At 56.0% G+C, this 20,522-nt stretch overlaps 1 protein-coding gene across 1 annotated transcript in view; it reads right to left on the bottom strand.

The window, feature by feature from the left end:
* The window catches only part of PTPRF (protein tyrosine phosphatase receptor type F), a 101,115-nt gene that overhangs the window by 70,256 nt on the left and 10,337 nt on the right, over positions 1-20,522 (bottom strand). The window contains 3 exon segments of the mRNA XM_078156594.1: positions 8,258-8,399; positions 9,108-9,253; positions 10,947-11,057. Coding sequence (XP_078012720.1) covers positions 8,258-8,399; positions 9,108-9,253; positions 10,947-11,037 — 379 coding nt within the window. The 5' untranslated portion in view covers positions 11,038-11,057.

The following is a 20,522-nucleotide window of genomic DNA, read 5'->3' as shown; positions in this document are numbered from 1 at the left end:
CCTGCCCACTGCCCTGGGAGGGCAGGCGGACCTGAGCTCCAGAGGAAAGCCAAGCAAACCTCCCAGCAGGGGGATGGGGTGTGCAAGGTTCCCCCGCACCAGCCACAGTGACTGACGCGGTCTGAGTGTCCAGCAGAGCCCTGACCCTGAAGGGTCTTCCGTTCCCCCCAGGGATGCTGCAGGATCCCAGCAGCTGCCTGCCTCAAGACATCTCCTCTAGACCTTGCCCTCAGGAGGCTTCCATTTTGGAGGGCCAGTGGAACAGGGATGACAAAAGGAGGCCAGCTCCATGCACAGGGAGGGGGGAGACTGGCACTGGGAAAGGGGGCGTGGGACTCAGAGACTTAAAGGGGCTTATGTGTTTAAGCCCCAGCAGAAGAAAGTTAACCTCTCCCCCAGAGGACTGGCTTCCACAGGTAGGTAGATATGGGGAAGACGGAGGCAGAGGGAAACCCCCCCCATCCTTCCCCCTTCTTGGAACCCACCTGTGCCTGGCACCGAGGAGTGGTTGACTGGCCTCGTGCCTGGTCCCTGCCCTCCCCTGGAATCTTTGCAATGCCCCCCCAATTCGGTCCAGCTGAACGCCCTCCTGCTCTGGGGGGGGGGGGCGCACCTGGAGCTCTGTTCACCGGCAGAGAACGATGCCAGGAGCGAAGACCCTGGGAGCCGGGGGGGCCCTCGACACCTCCCATCCAGCTCACCCCTGAAAGGAATCCCCAGTGGGGAGCTCGCTAGCTCAGACTCTCCACCCCCAGCTGTTCAACCCTGGAAAGGGGTGGGGCCAGCAAACTGGGAGTCTGGGCCCCTCCCGCTGGGCCCTGGCAGATGGGGCTCAGAGAGGAGGCTGAGCTCACGCAAGCAAACAGATGGAGAGTCCCCATGGCCAGACACCCCGGCAGAGCGGAGGCCGTGGCAGCGTCTGCTGGGGTGACCTCCTCACCTGCATGTTTACCAGCCGCCTGAGCTGTACGTGCACGCCCGCACCCACACACGCGCGCCGACACCATGGGCTGGAGCCCCCCCGCCCGGGCAGGCCTGTAAGCAGGCGCAGGAGCCCCCTCCCTCTCCTGCCAGCCGCCTCCCCCTCCTCTCCACCACTCAGGCAGCAGCTCCCCATTCTTCCACTCGTCAAACCTGCCACCTTAAAATCCTGTTTTGTTTTTTCATCTGGGAGCTGCTGGGATCGGTCTGAAGATGAATGGCGAGGTGAGGGGGAGGGCCCTTGCCGCAGCCCCCACGTGCTGCCTGGCATTTAAGGCCTCTTCTCTCCCTCTGGGTCTGTGCTGATTCCAACCTCCCCTCCAGTTCACACTTGCCTCTCACCAATGGCCATGGAGACTTGGTGCTAAGATTATCCCCCTTTTTACAGATAAGGAAGTTGAGGCCTCTCAGGCTCTGCTCCCCCCCAAGACCCTAGCTCCCTAGCTCTGGACACCATGCCCTTTCTGCAGCCCACTACCCCACCAGCCTGAGTAGCTCCCATTTGGGGGAGGCACCACTAACTCACCGATGTTGAGCTAGTGGTGCACTCAAACCCCCAAATCTTTTTCAGACAAACCCCTTCCTAACCAGGCTCCCCACCCGTGCGTGGCCCATTCTTCTTGGGAACACCAGTCTTTTGAACCTGGATGTAAGATACGACATTTCTCTTTGCTGAATTTCACCTAGTTAGCGTCAACCCCGTGACCCAGCCCGTGGATTAGTCTTCAATTTGGATTCTGTCAAGTGAGACCTGCTTAGTCCAAATCAACATTTATTTATTAAGTGCCTACTACTCGCAAGGCACTGGCAACAAAAAGTGGAGGCTCCTCAGGAGAAAACACCACCGAGGAGGGGAGGGAGGGGACGCGGGCAATTCACAGACAGAGCTGAGACCCGGCAGAAGCCACGGGATCTACGAGGCTGCCCTCCTGGCCTGGGGGATGGCCCGCCCAACTGGACAGGAAGGTGCAGGGGGGCTGGAGCTGGCAAAGGTGGTCGCCCCAGCCCCAAAGCGCACCTAGAGCAGCTTCAACGGGCTTAGCTGGCCTGGCCCCTGAAGAGCCGCACTCTGGGCACCCCGCGGCTCTTGTCACGGGGGGGCAAAGCTGGCCTCAGGGAGGGTCCAACACAGGCCAGTTTCCCCTGAGGAACTCAGGAACTGCACCCACACCACTGGCAACCAGAAATTCAGGAGGACGCCAGCTTCCAGAGCACAGTGCCCGTACCCGGCGAAGAGACGCGGCCACTTCTCCCGAGAGCCTCTCTCGGCTCCTTCCCCTTCAGAGGCCTCACGAGACCATCCCTTTAATGACCCCAGCTGAAATTTTGTCCAGGGTCGACTTAACAAGGGCACCACCTCAATGCCCAGAACACACTTTTCTAAAAACCAGGACAATTTCCACCTGCCTCCGGCCCGTGGCCCCTTTCTTCCCCAATGCCGCTGGCTTGGAGATGGACGGTCCCTCCACCAACCGTGCCTCCTCTTCCACGGCTTCCCATGAGGCCCCCACAGCAGGGCCCCCAACATGCTGGACACCTTCCCTGCTTTCTCCCAACATCACCCGTGCACCCTGGCTGTCCACCCGGCACTCTGCCATTCCTGCTCAGAACTGGACTCTCTCCTCTCTCTGGGGATGCCCCTGGGACTCCTTCAGCTCTGGCCCCCTGGGCGGCCACCTCAGTCCCTGATTGGCGCCACAGGCCTGGACTCTCCCTCTCCTCTCTCCATCTCTTTTCATCCCTCTTTCTACCTCTCCTCTCCTCTCCCTTTCCTCTCCCCATCTCCCCACTCAGACTTTCAGGAATGTCCCTATTCCCTGTTACCCCCGCCATGGTCCTCACAGCTCAGGATCTGAGATGTGAGCTCCAGAAATGCCCATGTGGAAGAGGCAGCCAGAGCCCTCTGCCCAGCAAACGCCCCTGGATTCAGGAGAAGAGGTCAGCTCCAGTCAATGAGGATGGCTTGCTGCCAGAATGGGACAGCCTGCCTCTGTGCAGGGAGCCGAAGGCTCGTTTCTCCTTTGGTGTGTTTCAGGGGTGTGTGTGTGCCTGTTCAGGACCAGATTGGATTAGATGCCCCCAAGGACCGTCCCAGGCCTGATGTTATGTGCTTCTGTCTCAGTGGCTCAAGACAAGCCTGGGCAATGATGAGATAAAGCCAGCCCAGGGCACAGAGGAGGGAAGAAAGGAGGGAGAGAGAGAGAGAGAGGAAGACCGTGAGAGGCAGAGAACACGGAAGACAGGGGAAGGGCAGAGGCTGGCTCCAGGGGCTTTGGGAGCTGGGCCACGTGCCCTTGACTGAGCCAGGAACACTGGAGCTGAAGGCTCGTCCCGACTGCTCCGTCCCTTTACAGCTCAATCCTTAAGCAAGCCTTGAGCACTCAGTGAGCACCAGGCACTGAGCTAGACACCAGAGAGAGGAACGCAAGGGCAAGACAGTCCCTGCCTGACCTCAAGGATCTTACAGTCTATGCGGGGCACTGCTGATAAGTTGATATAGACAGCTACAACACAAACAGACTTGTGCCAGGGGGTGAGAGGGAACGCTTAAAACAGGAGAACCAAGAAAGGCCTCTTGCAGGAAATAGCTCTTAGGAAGCGAGTAAAGAGGTAGAGCATTCCAGTTATGCGGCTCAGCCTGAGCAAAGGCCTAGTGGTGGAAGAGGACACGTTTGACTGGACTGTGGACTGTGTTAGGGGAAAAATATATAATCCGCCTGAGACGGCAGGTTCACGGGGATTGTGAAGGCTTGTAAATGCCAACATAGGAATATGTATTTTATCTAAAAGGTAATGGGGAGCCACAGAAGTTTCTCAAGCAGGGTAGTAACAAGATCGTGGCTGTATTTTAGGAAGGTCATTTTGGCTGTTGAACGAGGGAACAGACCAGAGACAAGGAGAGCCACCAGCAGGCAGCCTGGACCACAGGGGGAAGTGGAGCCGTCATCTTCTCTGCTTCCCAGCCCCAAGATCCAGCTCAACACCCAGATTCAACCATTTGCTCAATCTTGTCATTTCCACCTCCAGAGCATCTCACATTTCAGTGCTGGAATGGAAGTCAGGAAGACCTGGATTCAAATCCCCCTTAAGACACTTGTTAGCTGTGTGACTTTGGCCAAATAACATCTGTCTGTGCCTCAGTTTCCTTGTCTGTACAATGAAGGCGTTGGCTATGGCTATGATCCCTTGATCCCTTCTCTTCAGCCAGTCGGTGATACAGGACATGCTCAGGAGAGAGCTAGATCTATCGATGCTTAGAAAGGATAACAGAAGCCTATGGGAGCTGATGCAGTAGATCTTCCAGAGGCAGAGGGTTGAAGGAGAAGACAAGGTGACATGGGACACAGAGCCCATGGTGACACCTGCAGTTAGTGAACGTGACCTGGAGGAAGGTCTTCAGTCTTCTGAGGCCCAAGGCTGGAAGTGACCAGAGTAAGATCCAACCACCATGAAGAGGCAGGGCTGGGCTACACACACACAACCCGCCTGACCCCAGGGTGGCCAAGACTTCCCTCCCTAACTACCCAGCACTGACTCTGAATGCAGGCTCCCAATACCTACATCACTGAGCATCTTTTTTTCTTCTACTTTTTAAAAAAATTTTAAAAATTTATTTTGATTTATCAAACATCACTTCCATAAGCTTTTGAGTTTTACATTTTTCTCCCTCTCCCTTCCCTACTCTCTCCCCAACACAGCACGAAATCTGATATAGGCTATACATATATATATTCCTACTAAACATCATACCTACCAGAATGATCAACATGACAAAACAGGAAAATGATAAATGTTGGAGAAGATGTGGGAAAATTGGAATACTAATGCATTACTGGTGGACTTGTGAAATTATCCAACCATTTTTTAAAAAATTTATTTTATTTTTAGGTAATTGGGGTTAAGTGACTTGCCCAGGGTCACACAGCTAGTAAGCGTCAAATGTCTGGTCCAAGGCCGGATTTGAACTCCGGTCCTCCTGACCTCAGGGCCAGTGTTCTATCCACTGCGCCACCTAGCTGCCCCTGATCCAACCATTTTGGAGAGCAATTTGGAACTATGCCCAAAGGGCTATAAAAATGTTTATACCCTTTGACCCAGCAATAGCCCTTCTAGGTCTGCATCCCAAAGAGATCATACAAATGGGAAAAGGACCCACATGTACAAAAATATTCATAGCAGCTCTTTCTGTGGTGGCAAAGAATTAGAAATTGAGGGGATGCCCATCAATTGAGGAATGGCTGAGCAAGTTGTGGAATATGAATGTGATGGAAATCTATTGTGCTATAAGAAATGATGAGCAGGCTGACTTCAGAAAAGCCTGGAAAGACTTGTATGGTTTGATGCTGAGTGAAGTGAGCAGAACCAAGAGAAAACGTCGTACACAGTAACATCCATGTTGTGCGATGATTAATATTGATAGACTTAGCCCTTTCAGTGATGCAAGGATCTAAGACATCTCCAAAGGTCTCATGAGGGAAAATGCTGTCCACATCCAAAGAAAGAACTATGGAGTCTGACTGCAGATGGAAGCATACTATTTGCTATTTTGTTTTTCTTCTGTTGAGTTTTGTTTCCTCTTTCTGGTGGTTCCTCCTATTGGCTCTAATTCTTCCTTACAACATCACTAATGCGAAAATATGTTTAATAGGAATGTATACGTATAGCCTATATCAGATTTTTTCTTCTTTTTGACAAATGACAAAAACAAAAACAAACACCTCCCCCCCATGGAAACAAGTAATTATTATCCAGTTGTAAAGTTCGAGTTTTGTCTTGGGAGTGCCTCCTAGGGCGCAAGGGAGACAGAGGGGATACATCTGCTGAGCCTGTCTTGAGTATAAACTCTTCACAGGCAAAGCAGTGCCATGTGCCACAGACGACCCTAGTTCTGTTGGCTTTAATAAATACGGTTTGACCCTTAACGCCCAATCAGGACGGACCCTGGGATTCCACCTGAGGGTAGGAGAGGTCTTCATACCCTGAGCCAGCAGCTGGTTCAAGGCAGGTGCTTGCTTGCTACCTGGTCTAAACACAGAGCTGGGTACTCCCAGGGGGGCGGGGCAGCACATGTTCGGGGCTCCGGGTGGCTCCTGGGCCCACCCTCCGTGGTCATCGGCCATCAGTCGCCAGCCCCAGAGAGCAGGATGATGACCCCAGAGGGCAGCTCGCGTAGCAATGTAGCATTCTGTAGCTCTGGCTCCACCCACTCCTGCCCCTGGACAGCCAAGGTTTCCATAGCAACCCTGGGTGGTCGGATGGGGACACTGGAGGAGGTGGGGCCAGGACCAAGGACTGCCAGCCTGTCAGGCTCAGCGGAGCCAAGCAGAGGAGGAGGCCTGGGCAGGTGGGTGGGAGGGAGGGAAGGAGCCAGAGGCACAAACAGAAAGACAAGGGAGGAGGGGGAGGGGCTTCCCAACAGCTCCAAGTCCAGGAAGATCCTGTTACCAGGAGGCTGAAGCCAAGGAGCAGGGTCAGCAGGCTGAAGGCCACCAGGGGAACTGGATGGACAAACTGCAAACAGCCACTAGCATTCTGTAGCATTTTAAGGCTTCAAAGCACTTTATAAACCTTATTTCATTGGACCCCTCAAGAAAACTCTAAGAGATGGGTGCCATTATCAGCCACATTTCACAGATGGGGAAACTGAAGCATAGAACGCATTTAAATGAGCTGTCTGAGGCTGGATTTGAACTCAGCTCTTCCCGCACTAGGTCCAGAGAAAAGAAGTCACACTTCCACAGCTACATAAGTGCAGAGGCCCAGTCAAGCACACGGGCACCCCTGACTCACCTAAGGCAGCCTGCTTCCCAATCAGGGCAAAGTAGGTGGGTGGAGACGCTGGTGACCTGAGGGCCGCCTGGCCCTGAGCTGTGCTGGACAGCTCCCCGGGGAGGTGGGGCTGCCCTTGGCCCTGGGCAGACTGGTTTGTCCCTTCGTGGTGAACTGCCACCTTGCCTCTCTGGGCCCTGCATCAGGCCTGGTGCTTCCTTCCCTCCAGGTCTTTGCTCAGGTCATTCCCTTTGCCTGGAACGCCCTCCCTCTAATTCTCTCCCTGCTGAATTCCTATGCATCCTTCAGACTCAGCAAGTTCAACCTCCTTCAGGAAGTGCCCCCCCCCCGGAAATACTGCAGATGTCATCCCAAGGCGGCCTCCCTGCAGTGGCCTCAGGTCAAGGCTGTGCCCAGGTGGGGCTTGGTCCACTAGGACGCCCAACCACGGCTCTCAGCACAGAAGGGGAGGCAAGGACCTGACTGACGCCAGCCAGAGCAGAACAGACGACTAGGCTGGGCACTGCAAAGCAGCCCCACCAGAGCCTCCAGGCTCTTCTTACCTCACTCTTGGCTCAAAAAGCCTGCAATGGCTCTCCACTGCTTACCATTTATCCTGGCATTCAAGGCCATCTACAATCTGGGGCTGACGTGAGGAAGGGAAGGCACTGCTCAGTCAGCAAACACAGCTGGCTCCTGGGCCCCAGGTCTTGGTAATTCCATGGCTGAATCATAGACTAAGAGCCAGAAGGAACCTCCGAGGTCGTCCAGACTTGCCCCAATCCTTTCATGAGGCCAAGGGACCTGTCCAAGGGCCCCCAGCCAACAAGGCTTGACAGCGGGCTCTGACTCGTCCTGCTCCACTTCTGAAGATGTCTACACTGCTGGCCTCCCCTCCCACACCTCCCAAGAGCCCCCTAGGAAGGTCTCTTCCCTCCTGCCCCTCTGTGGCTAGGCCCTCACCCCACCCTCATTCCCATCCCGAAATCTCCCTGCCAGCCTCCCAGCCCAGGACCAAATGCCAGCGAACACAGGGACAAGGTGGCGCCTGCCCAGAGCCCAGGGGCCCTTTCCTGACATCTCCCTCCTCCTGGCCAACTCCACTGTCCTCCCTCATCATCACAGAGAGACCAGACCTCACTGACCATCGCACGGAGACCACAGGGAGACAGCCAGCCCCACTGACCTTTACCCAAGGGAGCACGAAGGGGATGTCCGGCCTCACTGACCATCACACAGTGACCATAAAGAGACTTCTGGCTGACTGCAACACCGAGACCACGGGCGGAGCCCCAAACTCACTGACCATCCCACCACCAGGGATGACTCGGCCACACCAGATATCCCACAGATGTCACGCCAAGGGACTTCCTGCCTCAGTGACCACCGTGCAGGTCTGAGGTCAGAGGGCACACAAGCCAGAGCAGGGCTGCTGGGCCTCCCCAGCCTCTCTGCTACACTCGCTGCTGGCTGCAGCGATCCCCGAGCCCCCACGCGCTGCACGTACCGTCCAGCACGGTGAGCTTGGCACTGATGTTGATCTCGCCCACACTGTTTGTGGCCGTGCATTCGTAAATGGCCTCGTCCCGGTGCACCCGCAGCGGCTGGATCCGGAGCACAGAGCCAGCCCCGTCATCAAACTCAATCACCTGCAGGAGAGCAGCACAGGAGGGGCTGTCAGGGAGGGACGCCGTAGACCCAAAGGAGCTCCATGGGTCCCCCCCTTCCTAGCTGTTTCTACATGGAGGCACTGGCAGTGAGGCATGCTGCCAGAGTCAGGAGAGGGCCGGAAAAGCTCCTAGTGTCTGGAGGATAGGGATGACCCCACAGGCCTCCTGCTCCCCCACCCTCTTGCTGATCCCCCCAACATCTTGCTTCAAACTCATCCCAAAGGCCAGGCCCTGACCTTTGGCTGGGATCCATACCCCCTACCCGGAAAGCCCATGTCTAAGCCCCCAGGAGATGCAGGTCCTGCCAGACTCTCAGCTCCAAGTGCTGAGAGAAGGATCTTGCCGACTATCCCCCTCTTTCCCCACCCCTGTACCCTTGGACTAAGCCTTCAGGATACTCAGGCCTGCCTTTCCCCACCCCATCGAACCTCCTCCCAGTCTCCTCTCTTCCCCCTAAACCAGTCCTATTCCTCTCCCCCTCGGGGGCTTCCCTTCCCTCATCTACCCAGGCCTGTCCCCGCCCCCCCTCCTTTGGGGCCCACGGCCTGGCCTCCCAGCCCCGGGGGACTGCTCTGCCCTCATCCTCCCAGGCTTATTTCCATCCTTCCTCTGGGTCCCAAGGCCTAGCCTCCCAGCTCAGGCTTCATCCTCCCCTCCCCATCCCATATTCCCCTCAGGCAGCCTCACCTCAAATCGCTGGGAGCTGACTTTTTTGCCCTTCTTCATCCAGGTGATTCGGGGCTTGGGCTCGCCCGTGGCCTGGCACACAAAGGAGGCCACACCCCCAGACAGGCCTGTCTGGTCCTCAGGAGCCTTCACAAAAGTGGGCTTACCTAGAGCAAAGGGGGCAGAGGGGATGGTCACCACCGACCAAGTGCCTGGCCTCAGGCACCTCCGCTCCCTGGAGATGTGGGTTCATAATCAGCTGAGCATCTTCTCTGTGCTGGGTACAAAAGTGAAATGGCCTCTGCCCTCACAGGGTTTACATTCTCTAGGGGAGGCAACAGGTGCGTGTCAAAGTTGATAAAACAACCAACTCAAGATGATGAGAAGGGAGCGGCCCCAGCAGCGATGGAAGCAAGGCTGCAGCTCCAGTGGAGCCATGAAAGAAGGGAGGGCATTGCAGGTGTGAGGGGATTACCTGGGCAAAGACAAGGAGGCAGGAGATGGGGTGTCATCTATGTGTCTGCGGAGTTTCATAAAGGCCAGTTTGGCTGGGGGAGCAAGCCTGGACCAGATACCGATGACCTTGGTGGTAAGACAGGGGCTTGAAAGGGGCCTACGCTGACCTCAGGTCTGGGCCACACCCACTATATTGTCATCACAAGATGGGCCCTGGTGCTGATTCTCAGAGCTCTGGGTCTGGGCCTCTCCTTGGGTCTCCCTGTCCTGGGAGCTCCCTGAAGGCAGCCTTGACTCTGGGTAGAACATTAGGGAAGGGGGCCTTTCAGCCAGAACCCACTCCCTCAGCAAGTCCCCAGGGCCTGGGGCAAAGGGAAGGGAAGGCGGGGGCCAGGTGCCAGGGAAGAAGATGGAGCCCAACAGCAGAGCTTCAATCAGGGCCTTCCCCTGGCTCCAGGCCTGGCCCCCCACCCCGGTACGTTCCCCAGCAGCAGGTTGCTTCCCCTCCTCATAGGCACCTGTGTACCCATAAGGAGGGGGCAGGGCTGAGCAGGCAGGAGGGCCCAGAGGGCCTGCTGGAGAAGCCCCACCCCCACTCCAACTCCCAGCCAGCCTCAGCCTGCAAACCCGTCAGACCAGCAGCCAGGCCCCACCCCCACAGAGCAGAGTGCAGGCGGGGAGGGGAAGGGAACAGCCAGCTCTTCCCATGGGCATTTAGGGGCAGGGTTCGGGGGTCCAGCCCTTGGAGCAGAGCCAGGAGCAATGAGCCTAGGGCCTGCCCCTCCCAACTCTGGGCTGCCTCAGTTTCCTCCAGCCCCCTCCAGGATCCCAAGGCCTTGAGCCCCTGTGCTCAGCCCCTCCTCCCTTCTAGACCAACGCCCAGAGCCCAGGCCAAAGTCTAGCAGCCTCCCCAGCCCTGCCCAGCCAACCACAGGTCAGCCACTGTCAGAACGTGAGCTGCCAAGGCCCAGCCCTGCCCAGAGCCTCTCCTTCCTCTCTGCTCTCATTCTGGCCCAGCCAGGTATCCCCCTAAACTCCCCTCTCTCTCATCTCCCCCTCCCCCCCATATCCAAGCCATCCCAAGCACTGTAGATTTCCCCTCTGCAGCATCTCTAGAATTCGCCCCCTCCTCTCACACCTGGACTCCCACAGCGGCTGCTCCAGCCTGACCGGGAGCTTCCTCAGGCCTCGGGGGCCCCCAGCTACCCGTCATCTCATTTCACATTGCTCATCTAAACCAGCCTTCTTCTGTCCCCCCAACCAAACCTGACCTTCTCTCTCTCACCTTTGTATAGACTCTCCCTCTTCCCAGGGGCCTCCCTCCAAGCTTAGCAGATGGGCTTCTTCCTCCCTGCACGCAAGCAGACGCCTAATGGGGATCATAGGAAGTGAGAGGGGACTTACTGTCTGCCAAGGCGCCCACTGCGAATCCAAAGAACACAAGAGTGGGCAGCAGTGGGACCATCACCCACCGAGGGGCAGCCTCCAGGGCCATGGCCAAGACGAGCAGCAGACCTACAGTGGAGAGAGGCACAGCCTGTGAGATAGGGGCTCCTGGGAAGGTCCAGGGAGCTGAGAGCCCTGCTCAGACCACATCCAGAGGGCCGAAGTCGTGCTCTGGGCACTGAGATGGGGAAGGGCCTGGAGCCTGTGACACAGGAAGGAACCACAGGACAGAAGGATACACAAAGGGCTGGGTCATGGGGAGGGGAGACTCAGCCTGGCCCAAGGGCAGAGCCAGGAGTACCAAGAGGCCAACTGGGGCCAGAGGTCACTGAGAAAGTCACTGAGAGCTGTGGGGGGGGGGGGGTGTTATTCTGGGCACATGTGGCTGAAGTGAGCTCCTTGTAAGGAGAAGTGTTCTAGCAGGGGCAGAGGCCCCCTGAGAGGCTTGTCAAAGGGGCCCTCAGAGGCCTGTCCTCCTCACTCTGAGAATTTCCTGCCCTACAGATGCAGTCCAGACTGGGAGGACACAGGGTGCAAAAGTCCAGGCCCACCAGAGGGGGCTCTAAGCCCCTCCCCCAGGCCCCTACCGTCCTGCCCATAGCACCCCATGAGGAAAGGAGCCTGGCCACCCCTGGGGTAGCCTCTCTGCAGAGGGTGCTCCAAACAGCTTGAAGCCTGGGCTTAGGGCCAGGGGGAGACCAGCCTGGGCTCCCCAGGACTTGTTCCCAACAAGTTGGTGGCAGAGAGCCCCAGCCCAGATACTGTCGTCCCACCCAATTCCCATGACGGCACCCTCCACCCCCAGTGAAACCACCTGAGGCCACGTCTGCCAGGCTAAGGCAGTCTGCCCACATCATGGGGCCCATCTACCCTGAGATAGGCCACTTCTGGTCCCCCCCTCCACACAGGCTCCTCTCTAGTCCCCCTGTTCCACACACACGAGTTGGGCAATCCTGGCAGATTCTCTGCACCTCAGTGGCCTCATCTGTAAAACAGGGCTGATAACAGCACCTCCCTCACAGGTCCCTGTGGGGACCAAAGGAGATAATGAAAGCAAAGCACCCTGTAGCCCTAAAAGTGCCCTCAAGACATCAGCCATCCTGGCTCCTCTGCTAGCCCTGATCAGAGGGGGAGGGGGCTTGCGCTGAAGCTGCCCTGCCTTCTGTCCCGAGGGAACTCAGGCCAGAGCCCAGTCAAACTGGCCTTGCTGTTACCCAGACACGCCATCAAGCCATCTCCAGAGTCCATGTCTTTGCACAGGCTGTACTTCATGCCTGGAATGAACCCCCTCCCCACCTTCGCCTCTTACGGTCAGCCTATTGTTTCCTCCCAAGGCCGGCCTTTTCTGCCCGACACTCCCCACCCTCAGACAGCTTTGATTTTTGTTTTGTATGCGCATCTGTGTTCATACATTGTGTACGTTCTCCCCTTCACCTCCTGAAAATGGAAACTCCTTGAAGGCAGGGATTCCAACATCTGCATCCATACCCCCAGTGCCCAAACCAGTACCTGGCACAGAGTGGGCCCTCCTAAATGCCTGACTGTCTAGACCAAACCTCCCCAAGGATTCACTGGATCCTGGGGGTGAAAAGACCTGACTCAGTCTCAGGGAGTGGTGGCCCAGCCCAAGAGGCTGGGGTACTGCCAAAATAGCCTATTATAAGGAGCCACACTGATCCCCTGCATGCCGAGATCTGACCACGGTGGCTCCCTACTGCCTAGGAGGTCAGGTTCAAAGACCTGAGCCTGGCATTCCAGGACCCTCAGATCTGAGCCCTGTCTGCACCCATATCTGGGTCACTGGGGGAAGGGCCAGGGCTGTCCCCCCTCCATCCCCCCTAGACCATGAGACCCCTAAAGGTAGAGAGCCTAGGGCTGCTCCCCTCCTCTGGCTCCCCAAACTGACAGTCCCCCGAGGGCAGGGTCTGGGACGGCTGCTTGGGTCCTCACTCCCCTCCACCTGCTCTCTGAATACTCTCAGGGACTCCCTGCGACTCTCCCAGCTGGGGCCTGCAGCGGATGAATGAGCTCCAGACGCCCCGGCCTGTGGCCAATCGGAGCCTTAATTACTTCCTGAGGATGTTGGGCCAGCAGCCCGGCTTCTACTTGGCGGCTGAAATGCATTTCCCGGCTTGCCACTGCTCTAGCCTCTTCCCTCTCATTAGGTCGAGCTGTTAATGCTATCCGCCCGCCCACCCACCCCCCTGAGCTCCCCTCCATCCTCCCTCCCCACCCCCGCCCCTCATCTCTGAAGCCTCATCCGTCCTCCCAGGCTCCAGGCACGGGAGCTGCACCAGAGGCTCCTGCTGCCCTGACCTTTCTCCATTCCTCACAGGGAATCCCAGGGTACGTCTCCTTCTTCCAAAAGATCCCCTGGCCCCTGCAGATTTCAGCCCACTCACACTGACGTGAAAAACAGCACTCTCAGAGGGCAGGGCCTGGACCCTGGTCTCCTCTCTATGATTGGACACCTGCCAGAGATGGATATGCCTTTCTGCGGCCAGGCCAGCGGCCCTGAGAACAAGACAATCTCAGAAACACAGGCACAAAGCCAGTGGTAAACTGAGTCAGACACAGAGAAAGTCAAAACCCCAGAGTCAGAGAGAACCAGACAGGCACAGAAAGCCAGAAAAAGCAAGAGATACATTACAGAGCAATGGGGGTCAAAGCTGGAAGGGGCCTCGGCAGCGTCCAGTCTAACCCAGACCCTGAAGGACTCTCCGCCCCAACAGGGCTGACCGGTGGCTGTCCAGCTGCTGCTGAGAGCCCTCCTCTAATAAAGGGGGCCTGCCCTGCCTCTCCTGTAGCCCCCCTCGCCCTGGAACAGCTGCCTCTCTGCAGCTCTGCTCCCTGGTTCGGGAGCTGAGCAGACCCAGGCTAATTCCTTCTCCATTGGACAGCCCTGAGGAAACCAAACCCAGCTGTTTCATGCCCTCAGTCTTCTCCTCTCTGGGCCTCCTCATCTTGCCCTCCCTCCTCTGGATTTTCTTCATGCAGACTCATGTCATCCCATTAGCCCGCTGTGGTTGTGGCACTGTCCTGCTGACCCATCCTGAGCATGCTGGCAGGCCACAAAGACCCCCGGATCTTTTTCAGTCTTTAGTCTAATCATACCACCTCCACCTTGTACTTGGGAAGCTGAGTTCTTGAACCCAAGCATCAGACTTTGCATTGGCTCCTTCTGAACTCATCTTCTCAGACAGGCCAGTGCTCCAGCCCACCACGATCGTGGCTCCATCACCAGGGGTGCCTACGCTCCCTCCCAACTTAGTGCTGTCTGCACCAGGCTCTAAGACACGGAGCAGTCAGAGGGGCAAAGCCAGGCAGCTCCTGGCCTGGATTTAGGGAGCTGGGGGGAGACCGGATGCTTCCCCTGTTGATGTCACAGTCACGGCCAGCCTTGCTAGGAGCATTTTTGGGGAATTGTGCCCTGGTTCTTTGTGCTGTGGTTTATGAGGGAAATGGATAAGTTGGGGAGTGTCCGGGGGACCTCTGCCACCTGTGTGACCTTGGGGAAATCTCTTCACCCCTCTGGGCTTCAGCCTCCCCATCTCTAAAATGAAGGTTGGACTCCAGGGCCTCCAAGGGCCCTCCCAGCTCTAGATGCAGGGTCCTATGAACTAGGATGGGAAAGGCCTGGAGTCTCTGCAGGAGCAGATGGAAGAGCTGCCAGGGACAGGAGAGCAGTGCCCAAAGCTCCACTGGAGCCTCAGAGATGCCTAGAAGTGGAGCAGGCCACACCACAGGGGGGGCCCCCGTGCACGTGTGCCTCTGGCCATCACCAGCCCTCGTCTTCTGCCCGGCCTCAGGGCTGTGGTCACTGACCTCCTGCGGCCACCCCCATCTCTCAGGCCCAAGTCAACAACCAAATGAGTCTTGGAAACATCAATGACAGTACCCGCGGGTGCAGAGCCTTCAGTCCTGGGCTATGGAGGCGACAGGGGAGAACGGAGGCTGGGCTTAGTCACATGCCCCTGCCTTCCCATGGAACAGGCATGGGAGACAAGCACAGTGTGTCTGGTGAGGCCTTGGGGGGTGGGGGTGGACCTGGGACCATCAGAAAAGGGGGAGGGACTTCCTGGAGGAGAAAGGGAATGAGCCTTCCAGGCAGGGGAGTCAACAGAAGCACAAAACCACACTGGCAGGGGCCTCAGAAGCACTAGAAAGCCAGTGAAGGCCTCCGAGCTGACAGCGATGCAGCCCGGACACTGACACATCCATCTGAACTGGAGGAAGGAAGATCTGCATGAGGGGGCTGGGCGTGATGGTGAGGAAGAGGGGGTGGGGGCTGCTGTGGTGAAATTGAGGGGATGCAAGATCCCGAGGGAGGGGAAGCCCTGAAACACAGTGGGCAGCCAGGAGGGGTCCTCAAGCAGAAAGAGGCCTCTGCCGTCATGGAGCAGACAAATCCTCCATCAGGTTACTGGAGGAGAGAGGCTAGCACCCGGGCCCTGGGTGCCCCTCCTCGGCTCAGGCTTGGCCAGGCCCGGCCCGCCCTTCGGGTCCTTAAAGGCCATTCGCCCATGCTCTGGGGTCTCAACATGCTGACGCCACAGACTTGTATTTTTAGGGCCCGCAGGATCGCAGAGCTCATCTGTGCGCTTCAAATAAGTCATCCTCAAAGTGCAGGATCAAGGCCCTTCACCAAGCTGACTCCTTGCCAGGGTCTGCTGTCTTCCAGGCCTCCTCCCATCTCATGCTCACAAGATTTACTTTGGAACCCACGTGGCGTGCTTTACATTTATCCCTGTTGCACTGAATCTTATCAAGCTTGACTCCAAAGAAGCAGCTCACTGACAAGCATTTATTAAGAGCCTACTGTGTGTCAGGTACTGTACTAGGTACTGGAGACAGAAACAACTTCTGCCTCCGAGGAGCTCATATTCAGATGGGGCAGACAACGCGCACATCACTGGGGACCTGTGAGCAATGCCAGAGATGGAAAGTCATCTGACAGTGAGGGGAGGGGGGACGGGGAGCAGCCTCCTGCCAAAGGTGGGACCTGAGCTGTTGTAAAAGAAACGCAAAGCTTCCAGGGGCCGCTGGAGGCAAGAAGAGAATTCCAGGCTGCACAGCCAGCTCGTGCAGAGGCAGAGGCTTCAGAGTAAGGAGCAAGGCCCACGGGAAGGGCCCGCAGAAGGCACAGAGGGAGGTCCCAAGGGAGGCTGCAGCCAACCTGGCACATGCTTCAAAGGCCTAACAAAGGGGGCTGGTCTTTGTCCCAGAAGCACTCAGCAGCCTCTGGAGTGAACGTGGTCAGACCCGCCCTTTGGAGAGAAGCAAGGCTGGAGGCAGGGAGACCAAACCAGAGGCCTGTGCAATAATCCAGGAGAGGCGGAGAGCCTGAATCAGATGAATGAAGGGGAGGGTGTGGATTGGAGAGATGTTACAAAAAATAAAATGGAAGAGATCCGGAAAGAGACAAGTGCGCACACGTATGTGTGTGTCCCTTGACAGGAACAAGGAAGTCAGGAAGAGAGAGAAGGCTTTGGGGGAAAAGATGGAGTTCAGCTGTGACCTTGCTGAGCTTAGGATGCCTACAGGACACCCACAGATCCTTCGCATAAAGACAATGAACCCACGGGTGCTGAGGAGATCCCTGCACCCAGGACAAAGATTCTTAACCTTGCCTGTATTCTGGACCACCCTAGCAGGCAGTCCGCTGAAGCCTGTGGAGCCCTTCTCAGAATCACATTTTTAAACTGAAGGGAATGTTGAATTTCAGTTAGAGATCAGGGAAAATTAAGACGTAATATTTTTAAAAAATCAACAGCGTCAAAGGCTTCAGAGAAAGAAGAAAAAAACCATTAAGATTAAGAAGAGGCCATTAGATCTGGCAATTTAAGAGATCATTGATACAAAAGATAATATAGTTTTGATTACTTGAAGTTGAAAAGCTTTTCCACTAACAAAATTAACATATCTAGGGAAGCTGTTGGATAGAGAAGAAATCTTGGTATCGAATATCTCTTACCCAAAATATATAGAACCCGAAGTCATTCCTCAGTAGACAGTGGCCAAAGGATAGATGCAAATGATTCTCTAAAAAAAGCACAAACTATTCACAAGCACACAAGAGAATGCTCCAAATCACTCACGATCAGAGAAATGCAAGTCAAACAACCGTGCAGTTTTACCTTGAACCCTGCAAAATGACCAAAGATGGGCACAGTCAGTGTCGGAGGGGCTGTAAGAAGACAGGCACACTAACGCACTGTTGGTGGGGCTGGGAATTAGTCCAGCTGTCCTGGAAAACAATGTGGAATCACGCAAAGCAACTGACTAAAAAGTCTGTGCCCTTTGAATCTGAGATTCCACTTCTGTGCATTAACTCTGAAGTGGTCACTGACAAAAAGAAAGGTTCCATAAACCTTAAAGTACTCAGCACTTTTCTTGTGATAGCAAAGAACCGGAAAACAAACAGATGCCCACAGACTGGGGAATGGCAGAACATGCTGAGGTCTGTGAATGAAATGGAATCTCGTACTGTCTGAACAATGAACTTGATGAATACAAGAAGCGTGTGAAGACTCGCTTGAACTGGTGCAGAGTGAAGGAAGCAGAACCCAGAAAGCAATCTGCAAAGGGCTCTCACAATGGAAATGGAAAGCCACCGAAATGGGGCGAAAAGATAAAGACCAAGCCTGGCTCCAAAGGAGGGGGATACGGCGGAAACTCAAAACCAAATGATATCATTAACAATCTACTTTTCAAGAAGAGAGATCATCGCCAAGGTTGGAGAAGACAGTCTCAGTCAAGTCATGAGGCTAGAAGTCAGATAGCAAGGAGGGGAGATATCCAGATGGTCCTGAGGGGAGAGATACGGGTTTGCCTGCAGGCAGGAAGGAAGCAGCCAGCAGACAGGGAGAGACTGAAGATAAGAGAGAGAGAGGGATGGATGACAGAGGTGGCAATCTGCCGGATGTCATCAAGGGAGAAATACTGAGGCCTGCCGCCTTGTCATCAGAGATAGGGCAGGTGTGGGGAGAAGAGGTAGTACAGGATGATGTCATGGGGAGGAGGGAGTCATGAGAAGAGAATCTGGTTCAATTCAACTCACCATTCATCAGACACCTACTACTGCCAAGCAAGAGGCAGTGTGGCCTAGAGACTACAAGGCTGGCCTCAAAGTTAGGAAGACCAGGGCCTGCGACCTGTCCTGGCTGTGCACTCTTCAGTGCCCTGAGTGACTCTCTAAGACCATCACTTACAGAAGCATGAGGGTCAGGGAGGGGCTCGGCAGACCCTCCCAGGGTGATCAGGGCAGAGCTGGAGTACTGGCAGGCCGCAGACGGGCCTCTAACGCAGGCTCTCCCTCTTAAGCTCACTGCCATGGCTTCCCAGCCTTCCTGTCCCTCTTCCCCATAGCCCAAAGCAATCTTCAAGTCTGCTGTGACTGCCTTTCCTGCAGGTCCTGGGGACCCCCAAAGCCCTCCCAGTCTGGCCCCTTCCACATGGCCCTTCATCTCCTATCCTCCACTGCTGAAGTGCTCACCTGCCTCATTTTCCAGCTCTCTGCAAGGTGCAGCTCCTTGGCCACCTACTTTGCTGACCCCCTAAATTATCAGATTTGACCGCTCCTCAAACGTGAAGTGACCTAGTTTCTTTCCACTTCCCCCCTCCTCACCCTGGTAGAATGCCAGCCCTAAGAGGAAAAGCAATAGTTTCTTTTCTGTACTGGCACCCTCCACACCCAGCACATAGTAGGACTTTCATAAATGCTCACTGAGCTGAAGCTCTGTCTTTGGCACAGTCAGCAAGCTGGTGTGGCTTCCTCCAGCCTTCTCAACAGCACAAGATAGGGCACAGAAAAGGTAGATGGGGGGTAGGGGTAACCCAGGGCTAAGGTGTGGGATGGCCTGAATGCCCCAAGAAAGGATGCTAATGGGTCTACAAGATGAGGACCATGGAACAGGATGAAGGTGGGGAACAGGTTTAGGAAAGAGTGGGATGGAAGGACAAGAGGCTTCTGGACCACGGTAGTGACCTCATGTCTGTTACTGCCCCTGGGGGCGTTTGAGGAGCAGGGGGTACAGCAGAGGAAGCTGATGACCTGCAAAGCCACAGTGCGTAAGAGGACGGCACAGACTGAGAGCTGGAAGGAACCACAGAGGGTGTCTAGTTTGTAAACAGGCTCAGAGGGGAAGTGACTCTCCTAGGATCACACAGCCAGCCACTGTCCAAGGCCAGGTCTATCAGATCACAGATCTAAGGGCCTTGAAGGCCCTCTGGTTCTCCTTTTACAGACCCAGCAAGGGGAACAGACTTACAGCTATCAGAGCCAGGACTCGAACCCAGGAGCTTTGCCCTCTGCCCCAGCTGGCTGCAGCGGTGGGAAGGAAGGGAGAAGGAGCTGGGTGCCAGGAGTGTTGTCCTGACTGCACCCTTCAACGAGCCCCTCTCCGCCTTTGCCAGGGATCCACCTTATGTCCACTGATCTCTGCCGGGGCTCCACCCCCAGGGGCACACTCCTGCCCCCATCCTCAGCCCCAGGCCTCGATTCATCTTCAGGACAAGTGTGTTTAAGGCCCAAGCTCTGCCTCCCACCCCCCGCCCTTGTCCCCAGCCTTGGAGGCTCTGGAGGACGGGCCGGCAGCTGATGGCCTCCTCCCTCACCTGCACTGGCAGGGGCCAGAGCTGAGGGCCCAGGAGGCGGGGGCCTGGGGAGCCTCATGTCCCTTCATTAGCAGAATTATGGAGCCAGAGCCCAGTGAGGACTCATGATGACGGACGTGCCCTTTCTCTCCCCTGGTATTTTAATGAAGTCCTTTCTCCTGCTGGAGCAGGAAGCTGGGGGGTGGGGGCTCACAGAGAAGACATGCTGGGCTCACTGCTCACCCGGGGAAAAAACCAGCAAATTTTCTGCTGTCGGCAAAGCCACTGTGTCATTATCCCAGGAACACGGAGCTGTCAGGCCCTGGACAAGCCTGGGGGAGGTAGCTTCGCTGGCAGGAAGTGGGGGAAGGGGGGAATCCTAAGCTTGGCTCTTCTCCCTCATTAAATTAGCAGTACTCCTCCCCCCAATAACTCAACCTCCAGTTCACTGCAGGAACGCTCGAACTCCTGACCTCTGAAAGCCCCAAACTGCAATGGCTGGACCCCCTGGGGCCACCCCCAAAACAAATTCAAGTCCAGGTGTGGCTCAGGGCCAAAGCCTCCTAAGAGCCCAGAATAGCTGGACTAGCCTGTGGAAATCAATCTAACAAATGGCCGTGGGGCCTCTGCTAACGCTGTTCTGACAGGGAGGTCACTACCTGCCAAGGCAGCTCTTTTTTATTTTCTTCTTTTTTTTAATTTATTTTTATTTTTTTAATTTTACTTTTTTTCTTTTCAGGCAGCTCTTTCTAACTAAGAAGCCGGACTTGGCTGACTCTGCTTCCTTGTCCCCTGCCCTGTTCTGTTCTCTGGCCCCACGAGTGGACGGTGGGCGGCCAGCCCCCATCTCAGCTGACCCTCTATGCACTGCCTGCTTGTGCCCCGTGGGGGGAGCCCAAGGGAGACCTTTCCTCTTGCCACACCAGTTCAAATCAATTC

This window comes from Phascolarctos cinereus, unplaced genomic scaffold (genome assembly GCF_003287225.1).
Source record: "Phascolarctos cinereus isolate Bilbo 61053 unplaced genomic scaffold, phaCin_HiC Scaffold_5;HRSCAF=322, whole genome shotgun sequence".
Classification (NCBI taxonomy): Eukaryota; Metazoa; Chordata; class Mammalia; order Diprotodontia; family Phascolarctidae; genus Phascolarctos; species Phascolarctos cinereus.
Note: the sequence above shows the minus strand (reverse complement) of the source record. Positions and strands in the feature narration are given on the sequence as shown.